This window comes from Halichoerus grypus, chromosome 2 (assembly GCF_964656455.1).
Source record: "Halichoerus grypus chromosome 2, mHalGry1.hap1.1, whole genome shotgun sequence".
Lineage (NCBI taxonomy): Eukaryota > Metazoa > Chordata > Mammalia > Carnivora > Phocidae > Halichoerus > Halichoerus grypus.
In genome coordinates, this window is record NC_135713.1 from 99,674,936 (window position 1) to 99,697,042 (window position 22,107).

The 22,107-nt window shown below is 41.9% G+C and overlaps 1 protein-coding gene and 1 pseudogene across 2 annotated transcripts in view; one reads left to right on the forward strand and one right to left on the reverse strand.

Moving 5' to 3' along the window:
* Window positions 1-22,107, reverse strand: part of MCCC2 (methylcrotonyl-CoA carboxylase subunit 2) — a 66,874-nt gene that overhangs the window by 30,108 nt on the left and 14,659 nt on the right. For both annotated transcript variants that reach the window (XR_013445753.1, XM_036072100.2), the window contains exons 4-6: window positions 21,298-21,399; window positions 15,850-15,977; window positions 14,055-14,167 (exon numbers count right to left, since the gene is read on the reverse strand). Coding sequence is in view for 1 of the 2 variants with exons in the window: in XM_036072100.2 (XP_035927993.1) it covers window positions 14,055-14,167; window positions 15,850-15,977; window positions 21,298-21,399 (343 nt within the window). In the remaining variant the exon portion in view is untranslated. The remainder of the gene's footprint in view (window positions 1-14,054; window positions 14,168-15,849; window positions 15,978-21,297; window positions 21,400-22,107) is intronic.
* On the forward strand, window positions 9,103-9,587 carry LOC118522826 (large ribosomal subunit protein uL15 pseudogene; annotated as a pseudogene).

The following is a 22,107-nucleotide window of genomic DNA, read 5'->3' on the forward strand; positions in this document are numbered from 1 at the left end:
TGGAGAGAAGATTGGCCATTTAGAACATTAGCCTGATCGACTAATGGAGAAGAAACTCCACAATCCACGCACAGGTCAGCAAAACTGTGTTGAAACTAATAATAAGTCTTTTCAACAATTGCCACTTACCTCGTGATGGGAATGCTGAAATAATTCTCCAAATGAGTGTTAATACTCGGTGTTACCCTGAATATGGTATGTTCTAAATATAAAACTAACGTTAGCATCGCAGTTGAAAATCGTGTTCAAAAGCAAGTTAACTGTGTGGAACCAGGGTGATGCATGTGTTTAGAGTCCACAGTGCTGTTTTCCCTACTTTTATATGTGTTTAAAATGTTCCATAATAAAGCTTTAAAAAAAAAAAAAAACACTCCTGCCTAGAGATTAGTAAGACACAGAGAATAATGAATATGGGTTTGGCTGATTACCCCTAGGTAGGAATAAATAATATCAGAGTAAAACAAGAAAAACATGTAACAGACATTTTCTTAAGTTACCACATGAAGGCACTTTTTGCTACTAATTCCAATATTCCATCAGTTTCCTTAGAGTCATTACAAATTCCCTTTCTGAAATAAAAATGCTACACTAGTATTCATCCAAAGATGCAAGGCAGTGTGAGTTAACATTTTCCCATCTAAATGGCCATCACAAAAAGCATTTTTCCCTATTTCACGTATGTTATTAAAAATGGCTGCAACATTTCACTGTCAACATATTACAAAAGTGTTTATCACATATTGTTTTTGCTTACCAATCACCCAGAAGTTTATTTTCAAAATATCTATGGCTAGAAAAACTCTTGTACAAGGGAAGGAGCACAGGAAACATTCATTGTAACAGTGTTTACAATAGTGAAGATATGCAAATAATCAAAATACCCATCAACACTGCATTTTGAGTGGATAAATGAATTGTGAATAAGCTCTTTAAAAATCTGAGGGAAAGAAACAAATGAAATGCTAACACTTTATAAATCCAAGTGGAGGGTCCATAGTGTTCCATTGTTATTGCACTATTCTCTGTACTTTCTGCATGTTTGAAATATTTAATGGGCTTTTTCTGTAAGGCTTTAGGAATAAAGGACATGATTTCAACTTACCAACCTGTTCTGTGTACAAGAACAGCAGATACAGCTCAAACTATTTCACTACCAAAAAAAAAAAAAAAAAGGCAAGGAAGTAGAGAAGAGTCACAGTGAAGTAAAAATCTAAAAAGGCACAAATTTCAAAAGTAAGACCTACAGAACTAAACAGGCATAGCAGGGTTTCATAACAGCAAATTGAAAGAAAAAGAAAAAAACAGCAAATATTCAGAGACCAAGGATGGGAGGTGAGGTGAGTGGGGGACAAAGAAAGAAGAATTTCGGTGTCGAAAGTCAGGAAGACAAAAATGAGGGTAATGAAGCTGAATGCCATCATGCCATCTCAGGGGGAGAAAACATCTACCAATTTAGTAGAAAAGTTTTACAAGTGAATAGCGAACAAATTATTAGTGCATCTACACCAGGGAATTTTACCATATTCCTAAGGGCACTTCAGATGTGTGGGTTTTTTTTTTGTCCCCACAGTACTTCCAAAACCAAGGTAATCGACAATCCACTTCTCTCACATGAACTGAGAGTGGCCCCCGATGACTCCGGGCTCTTGTGATTCACGTCCTATATATCCCATCCCCTTACTGTGTGGTGGATCTGGTAACATGCTTCTAACACAAAGATTATAACAAGTGTCACTCTTGTGATCCAGTTCGGAGAGACCATGTCTTCCCCTCCCCTCACCCCCGCCAGCCCCCTCTCTTGTCCATTTGCTTGTTCACTCTGATGCAGCCAGCTAACATGTGGAGACTTGCTCTCTACAGCTGCCCACTTGGGAAGGAACCTAGAGATGCTTCCTGCCAACAGCTCCCAAGGAAGTAAGTGAGGCCTGCAGAGAACTGAATCATGCCACGACCACGTGAGAAAGCTGGGGCAGATCCTTTCCAGTCCAGCCTAGAGAGGACTGTAGCCACCTGAGCTCAGCACTGGGGGATCCAGCTGGGGGATCCCAGTCCTGACCACTGGGGGATCCGAGTCCTGACCCACAGACACTGCTGGGTAATAAATGGTGCTTTAAACTACCAAGTTTGGGGTTAATCTGTTCTGCAGTGATAAATAATACAGAGATCAAAAACCATCTACCTTAAGTAACTGCAATGGAGGCACATCTGAAGCCTTGGGACAATCTATGTTTTGGAGTACTCTGTTGTTGCTGGTCTGCAACCTGTCTATAAACCATTCCTCTATTCCAGAGGTGGGAGATAAACCATAAAGGGAATTCTGTACCATCCCAGACAGTAATGAAAAACCAAAAGACATGGGTAAACCTTGAAACCATCATGCTAAATGAAAGAAACCACTTATTATACAATCCCTTTCAAATGAAATGTGTCATAGGCAAATCCATAGAGATAGAAAGCAGATGAGTGGTTGCCAGGGGCTGGAGAGATTGGATAGAAATGGGGAGTAAATGTTAATGGATATGGCATTTCCTTTTGGAGTGATGAAAATGTTCTAAGACTGACTAAACTCTGTGACTATCCTAAAAACCAATGAACTGTACATATCAAATGGGTACACTGTATGGTATGTGAATTGTATCTTAATAAAGCTGTTATAAAACTTAAGAAACAAGAGCTGGAATTATTAAGTATGTAAGATTCAAACTTCTCAAGCTTTTCATCAAGAAGAAACAGGCTACTCTAGTCACAAGTACCTCACAGACACTAAACAATATCTCTAAAGCAAATTCTGATAATAGAATAGAAATAGGATAGAAAAATGAAATTTAAAAATGAATAAAATAGAAATCGAATAGAAAAATGAAATAAAAGAACAGAGATTAGTGGAGTCACTACTGTCAAAGAATCTCCTCTTCTCATCACTTACTTCTTTTTTTATTATTACGTTATGTTAGTCCCCATACATTACATCATTAGTTTTTGATGTAGTGTTCCATGATTCATTGTTTGTGCATAACACCCAGTGCTCCATGCAGAGCGTGCCCTCTTTAATACCCATCACCAGGCTAGCCCATCCCCCACCCCCCTCCCCTCTAGAACCCTCAGTTTGTTTCTCAGAGTCCATAGTCTCTCATGGTTCGTCTCCCCCTCCAATTTCCCCCCTTCCTTTTTCCCTTCCTGCTATCATCTTCTTTTTTTTTTTTACATATAATGTATTATTTGTTTCAGAGGTACAGGTCTGTGATTCATCAGTCTTACGCAATTCACAGCGCTCACCATAGCACATACCCTCCCCAATGTCTATCACTCAGCCACCCCACCCCTCCCACTCCCCACCACTCCAGCAACCCTCAGTTTGTTTCCTCATCATTTACTTCTAAGCCACGCACTCACTCATGAAACAGGGTGAATATGCACCAACAAGAGCCCTGCCCCTGTGTCTGCTCCTTCTTATCACAAAGCACAGGAACCCCTGGGCCAAACACCTCCAACAACCTTCCGTGTCCCCAAGCATTCGTCTATGGTACAACAAAGATCTTATATTGAGCCACGCTGGACAAGGGATATGGAACCCCAGAGAGAAAATTCTGCTTTCTCTACTAAGAGGACATTAGAATGACGTAAGTAAGATGCAGGAGCATAAACTGTTCTGCACGCACTCAGGGTACAGATTTGGCTTGCACTGAGGCCCAACACGGGCACCAAATCAGGGGAGACGGGACAGTGACTCTCTTCTGCATCAGAACGAAGAACTCCCAAGAACTCCACTGAGAGGCTAGAGTCCACCCAGTCATCCGTGAGGAGGGCTTCCTGTGACACGGATAAACCAAGAGATCCCTCTTACAGGGTTGATGAGGGAAACAAAGGCAAGAGAAACGTAGCTTAAATTAAATCTCCTTACACCTTGCAGCCCACTGAGAGATACCTGAGACATGCAGAGTGTGAACTTCCTCAAAGAACTCGTGGCCGCCTCAGTGCCTTAATGTTTATGTTTATTAAAGACTACAAGGAACCTTATCTTAATAGCAGCTAGCCCTCAAGGTGCTGAAAGCCTTGCTTCCCAATTCCTTAGAGACTTACACTATCCTTAAACCCTACTAATTAAAAAGTATATAATCAGTTAGTCCTCACAATCCCAGTGCAGCTCTTTCTGCCCATAGGTCCTGTCCCCGTGCTTTCATAAAACCACCTTTTTAATGAAAGAAGACGAAGCCAGAGAGGGAGACAAATCATAAGAGACTCTTAATCTCAGCAAACAAACTGAGGGTTGCTGGAGTGGTGGGGGGTGGGAGGGATGGGGTGGCTGGGTGATAGACATTGGGGAGGGTATGTGCTATGGTGAGTGCTGTGAATTGCGTAAGACTGATGAATCACAGACCTGTACCCCTGAAACAAATAATACATTATATGTTCATAAAAAAAAAAAAAAAGATAGCAGGAAGGGAAAAATGAAGAGAGGGGAATCGGAGGGGGAGACGAACCATGAGAGACTATGGACTCTGAGAAACAAACTGAGGGTTCTAGAGGGGAGGGGGGTGGGGGGATGGGCTAGCCTGGTGATGGGTATTAAAGAGGGCACGAACTGCGTGGAGCACTGGGTGTTATACGCAAACAATGAATCATGGAACACTACATCAAAAACTAATGATGTAATGTATGGTGATTAACATAACATAATAAAATTAATTAAAAAATTAAAAATAAAAATAATTTAAAAATTTTTGAAGAATCACCTTTTTATACCAAAAAATCTCCAGAATTCTTTCTTGGCTGACGAACCCAAAAACTTCCAAATTTCATCAGGGTGAGGAGGTAAATGGTGATTCAAGACTTGAATCAAAACCAAGAAAGCAGCAAGAAGGCAAAGAATAATGTGTAACTGACCATTACACTGCTTGCCATCACTACCACAGAAGGCACAAGCAGAAATTTTGAGTAAAAGGAAATGAGATGCTATAAAACAGAGTGAAGAGTCTGTGAAAACTTCAGACAAAATTTCATTACCCTCCAGGTCCTGCCTGAACAGAGACTGGCTCTCATTGCACCAAAACCAAATTACATATTGTAGGTCAGCAGCCTGCCCTACAGAAAGGGTCTCTGAGAGAGAGTCAAGAGGTTTTATACCTAATTCTGAAAAGCTGTGTGAACTCTTGACCTCCATCCTTCCACTGAAAAATTGCACTAGACTATCCAGTTCAAAGGCACACTGTGATAAATGTAATATAACTTGGGGGGGGGGGGGCGTAGTTTCAGTTGCTTGATGGAAAAGCCATTAAAAATATAGTATGTTTTGGGGTACCTGGGTGGTTCAGTGGGTTCAGTGTCTGCCTTTCAACTAAGGTCATGATCCTAGGGTCCTGGGATCGAACCCCACACCAGGCTCCCTGCTCAGCGGAGAGTCTGCTTCTCCCTCCCTTGCTCTCTCACTTGCTTGCCCTGTCTCAAGAAAATAAATAAAATCTTTTTAAAAAATTTATACAGCACGGGCGCCTGAGTGGCTCAGTCGGTTAAGCATCTGCCTTCAGCTCACGGCATGATCTCAGGGTCCTGGGATGGAGCCCCACACCCAGCAGGGAGCCTGCTTCTCCCTCTCCCCTGCACTCCCCCTGCTTGTGCTCTCTCTCTCTGTCAAAAAAATAAAATCTTTTTTAAAAAGTTTATATAGTATGTTTTTAGGGGCACCTGGGTGGCTCAGTTGGTTAAGCATCTGACTCTTGATTTCACCTCAGGTCATGATCTCAGAGTCATGAGATGGAGCCCTGCACTGGGCTTGGCACTCAGTTGGGGAGTCTGATTGAGTCCCTCTCTCTCTCTTCCCCTCTGTCCCTCCCCTCACTCACTCTCTCCCTCTCTCTCTAAAATAAATAAATAAATCTTAAAAAAAAAAAGTAGGGGGTGCCTGGGTGGCTCAGTTGGCTAAGCGTCTACCTTTGGCTCAGGTCATAATCCCAGGGTCCTAGGATTGAGCCCCACATCAGGCTCCGTCCTCAATGGGGAGTCTGCTTCTCCCTCTCCCTATTCCCCTCCCCCCACTCCTGCTCTCTCTCTCTCTCTCAAATAAATAAAATCTTTTTTAAAAAAAGTAAATGTGGAAAGCAAATATTATCTGTATCATTGTTTCCTTCCTCTACCTATAGAGCCTCCATTAAAAAATAAAAGCCACAAAATACACACATCAACTCAATAGCTGTCCAAAATTTAAGAACATTATCAATTATACTGACTGATCACACTACTGATTCTGGAGTACTCATGCTTATCTGTGCTAAACAGGCTGAAATGTGCAGAGAAAACAAAACATTCACCTTACCCAGAATGACCTGTTTCTTCCTCAATCTTTTTATCAGCCTCAAAGCCATCAGAGTGTTTTCATCTCCCCCAGGCCTTATCTGACTTCATAGACAGGTTGAAGTGCATTTAAAAATAATGAGCAGGGGCGCCTGGGTGGCTCAGATGGTTAAGCGTCTGCCTTCGGCTCGGGTCATGATCCCAGAGTCCTGGGATCGAGCCCCGCATCGGGCTCCCTGCTCCTTGGGAGCCTGCTTCTCCCTCTGCCTCTCTCTCTCTCTCTCTGTCTCTAATGAATAAATAAATAAAATCAAAAAAAAAAAAAAAAAAAAAATAATGAGCAGCTCTTTCTGCCCACGGGTCCTGTCCCCATGCTTTAATAAAACCATTTTTTTGCACACAAACACACCAAAAAAAATAGGGGTGCCTGGGTGGCACAGTCAGTTGAGCATCCAACTCTTGATTTCAGCTTAGGTATAATCTCAGGGTGGTGAGGTTGAGCCCCATTTCGAGCTCCATACTCAGCAGAGAGTCTGCTTGAGTTTCTCTCTCTCCCTCTGCCCCTTGCCCCTGCGCACTCACTCTAAAATAAATAACTCTTTAAAAAAAAAAGTGATATGCAGTGCGTGTCCTAACTAAGCCCCTCAAAACAATAAACATGCTCTGAAGCAAAGAAAATAAATTTCAAAAATAATGAGCTAAACCAAGAGGGGGGAAGTGAGGGGAGAGAAGGAAAGAAGAAAGCAAGGACACCTGAAATAATTTTAAGTACCTCACCAAAAAGAAGAACAAACAGGCAGAGATGCAAAGAAAACTCAAAAGAAAGGCCCAAGGTGCTGAACCCCCACACGGCTGGATGAATAATGCCTATTTCAGAAGAAATGCACTGTTAGTCACAGCGGAAACATTCTCTTCCTGGTACACTAAAGGATTACCATCTAACAGGACAAGAGGTGATGCAGCAGAGCAAAGATCCATCTAGACCAGGCCACCGCTAATTTTATTTTTTTAATTTTATTATGTTATGTTAATCACCATACATTACATCGTTAGTTTTTGATGTAGTGTTCCATGATTCATTGTTTGCGTATAACACCCAGTGCTCCATGCAGAACATGCCTCCTTAACACCCATCACCGGGTTAACCCATCCTCCCACCCCCCTCCCCTCTAGAACCTTCAGTTTGTTTCTCAGAGTCCATAGTCTCTCATGGCTCGTCTCCCCCTCCGATTTCCCCCCTTCATTTTAACCTTCCTACTATCTTCTTCTTTTAACATATAATGTATTGGGGCGCCTGGGTGGCTCAGTCGTTAAGCGTCTGCCTTCGGCTCAGGTCATGATCCCAGCGTCCTGGGATCGAGTCCCACATCGGGCTCCCTGCTCCGCGGGAAGCCTGCTTCTCCCTCTCCCACTCCCCCTGCTTGTGTTCCTGCTCTCACTATGTCTCTCTCTGTCAAATAAATAAAATTAAAAAAAAAAAAAAAAAAACATATAATGTATTGTTTGTTTCAGAGGTACAGGTCTGTGATTCAACAGTCTTACACAATTCACAGCACTCACCATAGCACATACCCTCCCCAATGTCTATCACCCAGCCACCCCATCCCTCCCACCCCCCACCACTCCAGCAACCCTTAGTTTGTTTCCTGAGATTAAGAATTCCTCATATCAGTGAGGTCATATGATACATGTCTTTCTCTGATTGACTTATTTCGCTCAGCATAATACCCTCCAGTTCCATCCATGTCGTTGCAAATGACAAGATTTCATTCCTTTTGATGGCTGCATAATATTCCTGTGTGTGTGTGTGTGTGTGTGTGTGTGTGTGTACACACACCATTCATCTGTCGATGGACATCCTGGCTCTTTCCACAATTTGGCTATTGTGGACATTGCTGCTATAAACATCGGGGTGCACATACCCCTTCGGATCACTACATTTGTATCTTTGGGGTAAATACCCAGTAGTGCAATTGCTGGATCGTATGGTAGCTCTATTTTCAACTTTTTAGGAACGTCCATACTGTTTTCCAGAGTGGCTGCACCAGCTTGCATTCCCACCAACAGTGTAGGAGGGTTCCCCTTTCTCCGCATCCCCGCCAACATCCGTCGTTTCCTGACTTGTTAATTTTAGCCATTCTGACAGGTGTGAGGTGGTATCTCATTGAGGTTTTGATTTGGATTTCCCTGATCAGGCCACCACTAATTTTAAAAATTAATGGTGATGGGAGACCTAAAGAAGACAAAGGTCCCACCTCTGAAGAGAATTAGAAGTCTCCCATTTCAAAAAACAGCAACATGGAGCCACAATCCAGAAAATAAAAGCATGTTCCCAAGATCATCAAGACATCAGGCATGGATTGCAGAAAGCCCAGGAAAGGTATCCTCAGGACATGAAACTAAGCAAGACCGCCGGACACCAGTATGCCAAGTCTTTAAACATCATAAACAAAAAACAGGTCCTAAAGCATACCAGAAAGGAAGGAAAGATGAAACAGAAGAGAGTACAGAGGCAGGTACCTCATGTAACTGTCTTTTCTCCTTGCAAAAACAAAATTTTAAACCTTCTAGGTCTGTAGGAAGCCAGCCACATTTTTACCACTGCAAAGATACAGGAAACAACAGAGATATGATTGTCAAGAGACATGTATCTTAGAAAAAAGTGGATAAGTGGATTTACAGTGTGCAAGGTTAATAACATTAACTAAAGAACAACCTTGGGAAAGAAGGCAGGAACTGAAGGAGTAAGGCAGCTAGTGCTCCCTATCAAAATGTACACATACCGGGCCTCCCTCTTTCGTCTGGGCTGCCGACATGCCATCTGGACTGAGGAAGACCCAGAGACTTCGGGGACACGTGAGCCGTGGCCACAGCTGCATTGGCAAGCACACAGGAGGCCGGAGTCATGCTGGTGGCATGTGTCACCACAGGAACAACTGAGACACATATCACCCAGGTTACTCCAGAACAGTTGGTATGAGACATTACCACTTAAAGAGGAACCAGAGCTTCTGCCCAACTGTCAACCTTGATAAGCTGTGGGCCTTTATCAGTGAGCAGACACAGGGAAATGCCGCCAAAAACAAGAATGGAGCTGCTCTTATCACTGATGTGGTGCGATCAGGCTACTGCAGAGTTTTAGGAAAAGCATTTCTTCCAGCCTGTCATCATGAAGGCCAAATTCTTCAGTAGAAGAGCTGAGGAGAAGATTAAGGGTGTGTGTCCTAGTAGCTTGAAGCCACATGGAGGGAGGGTCATTAAATGTTAACAAGTGCTTTTCCAAAACAAACAAACAAACAAAAAAAACAAAAAAACCCAAAATGCACACATAACATAACTAGAGTTACAAGTGATTGCTTTATATAATAAAGTATATAAACAAAAACTTAAAAAATGAAAATAAAGTATAAAACTTGTTTTCATCAGTCCATCTAAGCCAAAGTTTTAAGTAAATAATAAAGCATACATTAAAATTTAAGAACCAGTACTCAGGGCACCTGGGTGGCTCAGTCGGTTAAGCGTCTGCCTTCGGCTCGGGTCATGGTCCCAGGGTCCTGGGATCGAGCCCCGCATCGGGCTCCCTGCTCGGCGGGGAGCCTGCTTCTCCCTCTCCCTCTGCCTGCCTCTCTGCCTACTTGTTCTTTCTCTCTCTCTGTCAAATAAATAAATAAAATCTTTAAAAAAAAAAGAACCAGTACTCAGTATGTCAGATATCACTTAAATAGTTACGAAGAATTTCACTTTTTTAATAAATATTGAGGTAAGTACCTTCTCAGGGAAATGTATGAGGATATAAACATTAATCTGATAATCTCAAGTGGCTTACAGTCTAGTGAGGGAAATTAGTCAGGATAAATCTAGATAAAAGGAATAAACACCATTAGTAAGGTATAGCTCAAAAATTATGGGAGTTGGGGGGCCTGGGTGGCTCAGTCGTTAAGTGTCTGCCTTCGGCTCAGGTCATGATCCCAGGGTCCTGGGATCGAGCCCTGCATCGGGCTCCCGGCTCGGCGGGAAGCCTGCTTCTCCCTCTCCCACTCCCCCTGCTTGTGTTCCCTCTCTCACTGTGTCTCTCTCTATCAAATAAATAAATAAAATCTTTAAAAAAAAAAAAAATTGGGGGAGTTGGGAGGAAAAGATTACTTCCAGGAAGGGATTCTGGGAAGCCTTCCTAGGAAAGACGTCCAATTTGAGCCTGTAAGTACTAATGGGAAATCTACGCAGACGGCGGAACACCCAAGGGTAAGCAGAGATGCAGCGGGAGGTCAGGAAAGATCATGGAGATGAAAGGTATGTCATGAGCATTTATGAAACCATTAAAGACAAGTTCCTGGGTGGGATTGGGAGGATTACATGGAGAGAGTGGGGGAACAAGGAAAAGCCAGAGGCAAGAAGCCTAAAGAGGATTTCAGGGAAGGGAACAAATGATAAGACCAAGGGGTCGTACAGAGTGAGAATCTGGTCTCTCGGAGGCTAGCGGGACCTCCGAGGGCAGTGGGTTTAATGGAGAGTGAGCAGTCGGGAACGGAGGTCCTGAGGCAGTTCTTAAGGAGTCTGCTGATCAGAGGAAGGAGAGAAGCTTCGGGGAACAGGAGAAGCTAGAAAAGGTCCTTTTGCCATTGCTTTTGGTGCTTTTTCTTTTTCCTTTAAAAACAGAAGTCAACATGGTTATTGGCTGTGAGAAAAAAGAAAGTAGATGAGAAAATGTTAAAGTAAGAGAAAAGGGATAGATGATGAGGCACAAAGGAGGGGTTGGCGTGAGGATTATAAATGACAAGTTTAGCTTTGGAGAGGAAGAGGGACAGTGGTTTCTGGGATAAAAGAAGGCAAAGTCGCAGTGTGTTTAGTACAACAGTGCTCACAAACAGCTGATTTCTTCAGTGAAGTATGAAACAACAGCTTCAGTGCAGACGTGGGGTTTAGAGTTCACTTACTGGGGAAAAGATCAGAATAAGCACTATAGAGACTGGTACACAATAGCAGTTAGAAATTTTTCTCCAATTCCAAGAGATTCATAAGAATAGAGGAAGGTTAACCTTTCCCCTAAACTTCCTACTGGAGTGAAATAGAAAAAAGATATGCTAAGAGAAGTGGCTAAGTTAAAGAAATATTGATGTTAAAACTTTTAAGAAACAAAAATAAATAGGAAAAGGGAAAGCATTCAAATGCCCTTCAGACATTTTAGATTTTTTTTTTTTAATCATAGGCAGGTACTACCTATTCAAAAATATGGACACTTTTAATTTTAAAAAGACCTGTTTTTTAAAGCACTTTAAGCTTTAGGTTCCACAGGAGCAGAGACCCTACCTGGTTTAGGTGCTTGGTTTACAGTAGGTCCTCCATAAATGTTTGTTACATGTTGATTGTTAAAAGCTACACGAACAGAAAGAAAGGGCAAATAAGCATGCAAGGGGCACCTGGGTGGCTCAGTCGTTAAGCGTCTGCCTTCGGCTCAGGTCATGATCCCAGGGTCCTGGGATTGAGCCCCGCATTGGGCTCCCTGCTCAGTGGGAAGCCTGCTTCTGCTTCTCCTATTCCCCCTGCTTGTGTTCCCTCTCTCACTGTGTCTCTATCAAATAAATTTAAAAATCTTAAAAAAAAAAAAAGTTTAACAACAACAACAAAAAAAGAATAAGCATGCAAGGTGACAGGTCTATAGTGGGTTGAATGAAGGCCCCCAAAAAATATGCCCACACCTGAATCCCTAGAACCTTTGATTATGACCTTATTTGGAAAAAGAGTCTCTGCAAATGTAATGAAAGTAAGGATCTTCAGATAAGATCATTCTGGATTATATGGGCAGGCCCGAAATCCAATGACAAGTGTCCTTGTGAGAGAGAGAAGAAAAGACACAGACACACAGGGGAGAAGGCTGACAAGGCAGAGATCAGAGTCACAGAGCCACAAATCAAATGAGCACCTGCAGCCATGAGAAGCTGGCAGAGGCAAGGAACAGAGTCTGCCTTAAAGCCTTTTGAGAGAGCCTGGCGCTGTTGCTACCTCAATTTCAGACTTCTAGCCTCCAGAACTTGAGAGAATAAATTTGTTATTTTCAGCCCCCCAGCTTGTGGTAATTTGTTATGGTAGCCCTAGGAAACTAATACAACTAATACAAGGTTAGTACAACTATACAAATTATAATACCAGATTAAATGGGCTGGTTTCCCCTATAAAACAAAAGATCACAGGGTGCCTGGCTAGCTCAGTTGGTTAAGCGCCTGCCTTCGGCTCAGGTTATGCTTCTGGTGTCCCAGGATTGAGTCCCACATCAGGCTCCCCGTTCAGCAGGGAGTCTCTTCTCCCTCTGACCCTCCCCCCTCTCATGTGCTCTCTCTCTCTCTCTCATTCTCTCTCTCAAATAAATAAAATCTTTAAAAAAAAAGATCACAGTAAGAATTTCATTACCAGGTAATGGAAGGACTCTGTGTGCAAAAGTGAGCAAAGCTGAAGTTTCTATTTAGATAAATAAAGCACAGATGGGCAAAGTCACTATATAACAATAAGATACAAAATAAATAATAACAACTATATCAATAGAAAATAAAGATAAGACACAATAATTGCAAGTGAAGGCTAATTCATTAGACTATTACTAAAAACAGTACAAACTTAAGAAATCCAGTAACAAAACATAAACAAAGGAGAAGCATTAGTATTATGAAATATTTCAAACATGCCAAAAAAAGATTACAGAATAACAAAATAAATATCCTTTAACCTAACACCCAGTCTTAACAAATATTGACATTTGGCCAAATTCACTTTAGCTTTTTTTTTTTTTTGAAGATTTTATTTATTTATTTGTCAGAGAGAGTACAAGCAGGGGGAGCGGCAGACAGAGGGAGAAGCAGGCTCCCCACCGAGCAAGAAGCCCGATGTGGGACTTGATCTGAGGACCCAGGGATCATGACCTGAGCTGAAGGCAGCCGCTCAACCGACTGAGCTACCCAGGCATCCCCACTTCAGTTTTTTTTTTTTTTTAAAGAAATAAAACATTTCAGGTATAGGTGAAGCCTCCTGCCTGGCCCCTTCCTCCTGCCTCCCACCTCAAAGGTAACCACTGTTCTAAAGCTGAGTGTATTATTCCCACGTACATGTTTAAGACATAAGTAACAGATTGTTTCATGTATTTAACATTTACAAACAAAGCAAGTGACTATGCATTTATTCTACTATTTTTACTCAACTTATTTCCTGAGAATTATTTATGTTGATGCATGTAATTCTAGTTCATTCATTTGAACAGCTAAAAATCGTTACTACTCATCTCCCAATAATGGTCACTTAGGTTGTTTGTTAACTTTTGCTATGTTGATGCTACAACAATCTTCCTCACACCTGTCTCCTCATCTAGACACCAAAGTGCCTCAGAACATAAGTCCTAAAAAAGCAATTACTCAGTGATGGGTATTAAGGAGGGCATGTTCTGCATGGAGCACTGGGAGTCATACGCAAACAATGAATCATGGAACACTACATCAAAAACTAATGATGTAATGTATGGTGACTAACATAATTTAAAAAAAAAGCAATTACTCAGTGCCCTTTCTTTTCAAAAACTCTTTTCCTTTGGTGAACAGCCTTTATGACAGTATAAAACTATGCCAATAATTAAGAGAAAAATATGAATGGAGATAACCTTAAGGCACTTTCTGTGGGGAAAAACCTAAATTCTGTATTAAGTTGCATTTTAAGTCATCTCAGCATACCTAGTTAGCAATGGCATTTGGAGCAAAAAGCAGTACATTTCATTAATGAGCAATTACCTGTGCAATATTTTGAGAAGACATAATTGCCTGGTTATAGAATATACGGCCAAAGTGATCTCGATCTGGAAATATGTCTGCTTGTCGAGGTAAGTTTGCCCCTCCTGAGTCAACTGAAGACAAGGGAAATAACAGAAGTAAGTACATTTGAATGAACAAAATACCCTGCACACAAAGAGACTTGTATCAATGACAACAACAGTTCTTAATCACATTCACAAAAAACTTGCCCTACCGTTCTAAACTATTCTACAGCATCTTTCTCCAGTCCCCCAACACAGCCAAAAAAAATTCACTGTTTTCCTCAAATCCATTAGGATCTCCTCCCTGTGCAAAATTCCACTTGAAACGTTTAGGACATTCTCTCCTTTGAGGACAAGCTAAAGCCCCAGAAACACTGTAAATTCTTAACCAGTTCAGCTAAAAAAAAAAAAAAAGAGAGAGGGAAGGGGGCAAGGGGCAAAGGGCGGGGAGGAGGGGTGGGGGTGGCGGTGAAGCAGCAGGGCTCAATCCCAGGACCCTGAGATCATGACCTGAGCCAAAGGCAGATGCTTAACCATCTGAGCCACCCAGGTGCCCACAGGACTGATGACTCTAAAAATTAAGAATGAGTTTGTAAAGTTGTTCAGCTTGTGCATGCTCTCTCTCTCTCTCTCTCTCCCCTTCCCTCTCTCTCTTTTAAACCAATACAGAACCATCTACAGAATTCATGTGACAATTCATCACAGACTGCTTGGGGGACTGTTTTTACTGCAGAGCGGAGTGGGGGCTAAGAATGTCCACTGAATGTGGAACAGAGTTTGATGACTTCAGATTGTGTGATTACTGGTGTGTTTCCTAGCCATTCTATGCCTCGCTCTCCTCACCTGTGAAATGAAGGGGACAACAGCAGCTCTCCTAAGGAGCTGTTCCTGGGATGACATGAAATAAGGTATATAAGGTATGTAAGGTATTAGTTCAGCACAGTGTGAGTGCATATAGCAGTGTTACATTAAGTTCCTTCATTGTTCTTTAATACATGACATCCTGTCTCCAATTCATTCAAGCTTGCCCAAGACAGGGACAACATAATACTCTTCACTCCATCCCCTATGGTGTTTGGCATAGCACCTGGAAGCAGTTGGGCCTCATTTGCTGTTTTCTACATACGCAAAAAAAAAGTTCATACTGTGAGTCAAACAAGTAAATTCACTTTTGCAGGAAAAAAAAAATCTCTACATCAGTACCTGTTCAAATACCCACATAAATAAACAATATACATATGCTGGCATTTCACCAAACTAAACCAAAATCCAGGCAGTGCCAATTTTAAACTGCCTTGCTTTTATGTTTCTTTTGAAATATCCTTAGATTTAAATGTATTTTAATTTCAAATATAAATTTACTTGAAGAATTCAATTTCTTTAAACTGTATTTGCTGAAATCATTCAAGCATTTAACAAAGTACCTAGCACTCAAGAGATCCATAAATATCAGCTATTATTTTTTCATAGTTTGAACTCATTAAGGTTAAGACAAAAGGAAATACATAGAAGGAAAAAATCCACACGCATGAAGAGGAAAAAAACTGGCATATATGAAAATACTGTCAGAGGTTATTCCTCAGTGATGTTATTATAGGTAGTTCTTGTTTACTTTTTCTTCCAGAGTTTTTAGCAAAGAACACGCATTTTGTAATTACAGGAAAAACCAACAGATTTTAAAAATACCCATTGATAATGTCATATATAGCCTTCTAAACAGTATTGTATTTTACCAGCTAAAAATAGTTCATTTTATGACTCTTGTGACTTGCCCAAGTAAATGCAGGGGAGTCTGTTTTGCATTGCAATTTCTTGCGCCCGTAAGTGTTTCTTCACAGTCACTGGGTAGTAGGAACCTCCTTTGATGGTGGCATCATTGGCAACAATAATGCATTCCACCCTGAAAGGGAGAAATTTCATTACAAAGAGAATATGAGAGATTCTTCAAAGTTAGAAGGCCAATTACGTCTCCTTATAAGACACTCCAATGCAACCTTCGACTTCTAGTACCTTTCACCACTGACAGTCATTAGCAATCTCATGATACAAAACCAAGCTTTAATCACAGTTCACATACTCACTTATATAATGATCACTATGAACAACTTTACAAACTCATTCTTAATTTTTAAAGTCATCAGTCCTGTGGGCACCTGGGTGGCTCAGATGGTTAAGCATCTGCCTTTGGCTCAGGTCATGGTCTCAGGGTCCTGGGATTGAGCCCTGCTGCTTCACCGCCACCCCCACCCTTCCTCCCCGCCCTTTGCCCCTCCCCCTGCTTGTGCATGCTCTCTCTCTCCCTCTCTCCCCTTCCCTCTCTCAAATAAATAAAATAATCCTTAAAAAAACAGTCATCAGTCCTCTATTAGCAGTGAAAAACTAACAACCTCAGCCACACTTCATAAAGGGTCTTCCAATGAAATGATCCTAGCAAGATAATAATAATACAAAAAAAAAAAAAAATCCTACTCTCAAGGGTGAGAAAATCTCTCCTAATAAACCACCAAGTTTCCTTGTAGAAGGTAATTTGCAAAAAGGAAAACTGACCCACCAAGAGAATTTATTTTCTACATTTCCAAAAGTTCTTCAATGTTACTACCACATGCTTTTTTATAAAACTAAAAGAAGTTTAAAATACGGTATCTATCTTGCTTAAAGTAACAACAGATACAAACTATAAAATAGTATATCGAAAACATAGACTATAATGCGTTATCAATGGTACCCTTTCTCATCAAAACCAGTTGGTTGGATGCCATGACCACAAGTAACACACAAAGAGCAGGGTAGTGAAGGCAGAGTACCTGTAAGGGAAACTGCCTGATATTGCCAGGGAGCCTGAAGGTCAGGGGCTGACTTGAAACTTGAGTGAACAAGAGTGTGCTCTTTACCAAACTTTATCTCCTTTATGTTTATGATATTATTATTATTATTTAAGATTTTATTTTTAAGTACTCTCTACACCCAATGTGGGGCTCGAACTTACAACCCCAAGATCAAGAGTCATACTGCTCCACCAACTGAGCCAGCCAGGTACCCCTATTTATGATATTTTTTAAAATCTCAGTTTAGGGGGCGCCTGGGTGGCTCAGTCGTTAAGCATCTGCCTTCGGCTCGGGTCATGATCCCAGGGTCCTGGGATCGAGCCCCACATCGGGCTCCCTGCTCAGCGGGAAGCCTGCTTCTCCCTCTCCCACCCTCCCTGCTTGTGTTCCCTCTCTCGCTGTGTCTCTCTCTGTCAAATAAGTAAAATCTTTAAAAAAAATAAAATACAAAAATAAATAAAATCTCAGTTTAGGGGCGCCTGGGGGGCTCAGTCGGCCTTCGGCTCAGGTCATGATCCCAGGGTCCTGGGATCGAGCCCTGCATCGGGCTCCCTGCTCCACCGGGAGCCTGCTTCTCCCTCTCCCACCCACCCCCCGCTTGTGTTCCCTCTCTCACGGTCTCTCTCTGTCAAAAAATAAATTAAAAAATCTTAAAAAAAAAATCTTACTTTATATTCCTTATAATTCTAAAAAGTAAGTCACTGAGTCCCTGTTGAAAATAAAGTAGGGAAGAGCCTCGGAGCAGTGGCCTCAGGTACTGCTGTGCTGCTCACATTAAGGGATGTGGCCAGCAGTGCTCACAAGATAAAAGGGCTCGTCTCCTTAGAGCATCGATCTTATTGCTAGAAAGCACTTTTCCATATTACAGTTAGCATTTTAAAGTGGGATGCCAATTCTTCATGACTTCAGTAAATAAACCAGACTTCAAAGGGAATTTCAGCTTCTGGCAGGATGGTGGGGCTATGATCTCACACCCCCGGAGTCTATTCATCCTCCCCTGCCCTGGGGGTGCTGCCCTAGAAAAGCTGAAGAAGCTCCCATACGGGAAAGGGGCTATGGAGTCAGACAAGCTATGGTGAAATTCTGGCTCTGCCGCTTGCTAGACCTTCCACAAGAGACAGAGCCACTTGCCTATTAAAAGGTCAGAGACATGATACAGAATGAAAAATAAAATTAGTCCACAAAAAGACTGCATTGTACATCTATTGGTTCTGCCTACTCAGAATCTATTATTTTGGCAATGGAATTCAACTTTCAGAAAATGACTCTTACCTAATCCATGTGGTTCAAGTGGGACTGACCCCCAAACCTATCTTCAAAGGTGTACATAGGAAGCAGGACTTTCTACCTGGAGTCCACATCGTGGCTCAGTAATGGGCTTGGACCCCAAGCCTAACCCCATAGGAGCTCCATGCCCTCTCTAGGTGCACTACTCTGCCCACATCCCCATGTGTCCACCAACCAGGAAGCTCTCAGAACCCAGTCCTCTTGGGTTTTATGTAGGCTTCACTGCACAGCCACGACTGATGAATTCACTGCCTGATTCAACCTCCAGCCCCTCTCCCCTCCCCAAAGGTGGGGACTGGGGAAGTCGGTAGGATAGAAAAGTTCCAACCCTCTAATAACATGGTCAGTTCTCCTGACAACCAGCCCCTGGCCTTGATTGGGGTCCAAAAGCCACCTTCGTTGATATAACAAAAGACACCATGACCATTCTCAACACTTCAAGAGTGTGGGGAGCTGTGAGCCAGAAACTGTGGACAAAGACCGAAAATCTATGAGGAATAAATTTTGGTCATTTGAATGACCAAATATATCTATCTTACAAATCACAGTATCATAGTAATACAATATATAATTATTATGTATTATTAGTTACTAAGACAAGGTAAAATATATAATTAAAAAAAGTAATTGTGATGGTCCTATGTTAAGATACAATGGTCAAGGGATGGTAAAAATAACAATAACAGCCCATACTAACATGGCACTTAACAATACACTAGGTGTCATTATAAGGCTTTAGATAATGAGGTATCCCATTTTACAGATGGGAAAACAGGCACAGTAAAGTTAAGTAACTAGCCCAAGAGTACCAACCAAGAAGTGGTAAAGCCAGCATTTGAGTCTAGGCAGCCTGGCTCTCGAGTGCATGCTCCTAAACACTGCACCGGGGGAAATATGAATGGAGACCTGAAAGATGAGAAGGAGCCAGCCATTCAAAGAAACCAGGTGAAGAACACCTGATGCAGAGCAAACGGCTCGAGTATAGGCCCTAAAGCAAAAATGAGTTTAGTGCGTTCACGGAACAGCAAGACCAGGATGGCTAAAGTGTTAAGTACAAAGGTAAGGTGAGGAAAGCAGGCAGGGACCATACCACATAGGACATGATAAAAAAAAAAAATGCGAATTTGCCAGAGAGAAAGACTGCAGCTCAGTTATTCTTCAGCCAGTTACTATTTCAGGCAAGGAGTCCCTGATTCTAAGCTGGTTTATAAATTCAATACAAAAAGGTTTCTCATGGAATTTCTTGGGTCCTATTCCGAACTTACCATGGAGCCTCTCTCAATATACCCAGCACTACTCAAAAATATACAAAAGGAATAAAGGTATAAAAGCTTTTAATGACTTCACGAATGACTTCGGCTCTGAAGAGATTCCAGACCCTCAACTCTGCCGCCCACAACTGCTACTCTCAGTGGCAAGAGTATCAATTGTATTGTGTATCTCTTAAGGAAGGGAGGATTTCTCTTCCTTTTCTTGTTTCTTCCTCTTGTTTCATGACAACCCTCTCTGGTAGCTACTAGGATCATTCCATTTGATCATGAATCATATTTTCCCGATGAAAAAAACCAAGGTACCGAGTGGTCAAGCAATTTGCTAAAAGTCAAACAGCTATAAAATGCTGAAGCCAGGATTCTAATTGAGGCTGACAACTGAACCCATACAATTCCTACATGCAATTCAATTTCCTTCCAAGCTGAGAACTTTATAAACTGAGAACAAGGCACAAAGAAAGAAAATGAAAACGAAAAATACAAAAGCATAAATAAGAATAAAATATTAGTATGTGCACAGGAAAGGTGGAAAGGAATGCTCCAACGTGGTGACCATCATTATCACTGGAGATGAGTTAATGGTAACTGTCCTACTTAATTAGGTTATTTCGTGATTATGAATTCAGTTTAGCTCTGCATGAAGTTTCTCATTTTTTTAAAGGTTTATTTTTAAGCATCCCCTAAGACTCCAAGAAAAAAATGTCTTCACACTGGGTGAATATTAAGCAAATCATAGCTGGCAAAGAGCTGTGGAGAAGTGTTGGGGGTACAGGAGGGAAGAAGCAACGATGGCTAATGGCTATAGGTGCACCGAAGGCACGAATCATGGGGAGAAGGTGGAGGAAAACACACCATAAACCATTATGTGAGTCAAATGCAACTGTATCAGGCTCAGAGTCCAACCACCTAAGGTCCAAGCACAGCTTTGCCAGTGGCTTCATCTTAGGCAAGTTATTTACCTTGCTAAGCAGGCTTCCTGACCTGCCTTAATGGTGATGATGACAATAATACCCATTCTCACAGAGCTGTGGTGACGATTAAAACAACTAATCAGTGGGAAGTGTTTACTACAATGCCTGGCAAGCTAACCTGACATGGCAAATGTGAGGCCATACATAAATATACACAAGTAAATTTAACTTCTACCAATCTAAGATTTCCTAAGTCCGGAGTGGTTCTCAAATGTTAGCGTTCGAGAAGCTTGAAGGGCTTACTAAAAAAACACTGACTGCCGGGCCCCACCCTCAAAATTTGATTTAGTTACCTTTTTTTTTTTTTTTTTTTAAGTAAGCTCCATGCCCAGCATGGAGCTCAATGTGGGGCTTGAACTCAAGACCCTGAGATCAAGACCTGAACTAAGATCAAGAGTAGGGCGCTTAACCAACTGTGCCACCCAGGTGCCCCTGATTTGGTTACTTTGTAGGAAGACCTAGTCATCTATGTTTCTAACAAGTTCTCAGGTGATGCTGAGGCTACCTGGGGAGCACACTTGGAGAACGACTCCTCTAGGACACTGGTCTTCCCCCATATGTGCAAGAGCCCACCTACGGAGCCTTGGAAAATGACATAAACCAAGCCCATACCTGACAGTCGGATTAAGCAGGAATGTTTGGATTCAAGCCCCAGGATTCGTGCTATGGTTTCCCCTTCCCCCACTTTGATCTTTGTCTCTAAAGCTCCACAGATAAATCTAATACATGTCGGGGTAGGAAGCCTCAGTCCTAAACAATATAAATAACATAAAACTTGCATATTCGCTCGCAAAGCAGTGAGTGATGGCCCGTGCCAGTCAGTCTTCTTCCTGACCCACATTATCGAGTGTAAGTAGAATACTCACCCTGATACTCTGCCAATGCCTGTAATAATGCCACCAGCCGGGACCTCCTCATTCATATATAACTGGTAACCTGCAAACTGAGATAATTCCAGAAATGGAGATCTGAAGGGAAGAAAGGATATCACTTGAATTAAAGTCATTTCTTTTTTTAAAACAAGCATATTTAAACAGTTAAATATGGAAAAGATTAATGAGCCAATGTTTCAAGTATGCATGCTGTATATATATAAAATCTACTAAAAAAAATTTTAACCAAAATCTGGGGTGGATATTTTGAGGAATTACACATTATAGCCATACAATAGAATACTAGGTACCTATTTTAAGAGATGTTGTAGAAACACGTTTATTAGTAGAGAAAGAGACTAGCACCTAACACTAATGTAAGGCCCCACCCTGCGCCAGGCTCTCTTTTTGGAGCTCCAGAAACCTAACTCATTTGTTCCTCAGAACCACCTCCTGAGGTGGATCCTATTATGACCCCATTGACTGATGATGAAACTAAAACACAGAAATTAAGTCACTTGTCTAAGGTCACACAACTAGTAAGGGGCAGAGCTAGGTTTTAAAAAGCAATCTAATCCCAGGGACCAGGCTCTTCACCACTCTATTTATTACTCTACCTTTCACTTACTTAAATGTTCAGGATCCAGTAAGTGGAGGGGGGAAGGGTGGTATAAAACACCACATTTAGGGCACCTGGGTGGCTCAGTCGTTAAGCGTCTGCCTTCGGCTCAGGTCATGATCCCAGGGTCCTGGGATGGAGCCCCACATCGGGCTCCCTGCTCAGCGGGAAGCCTGCTTCTCCCT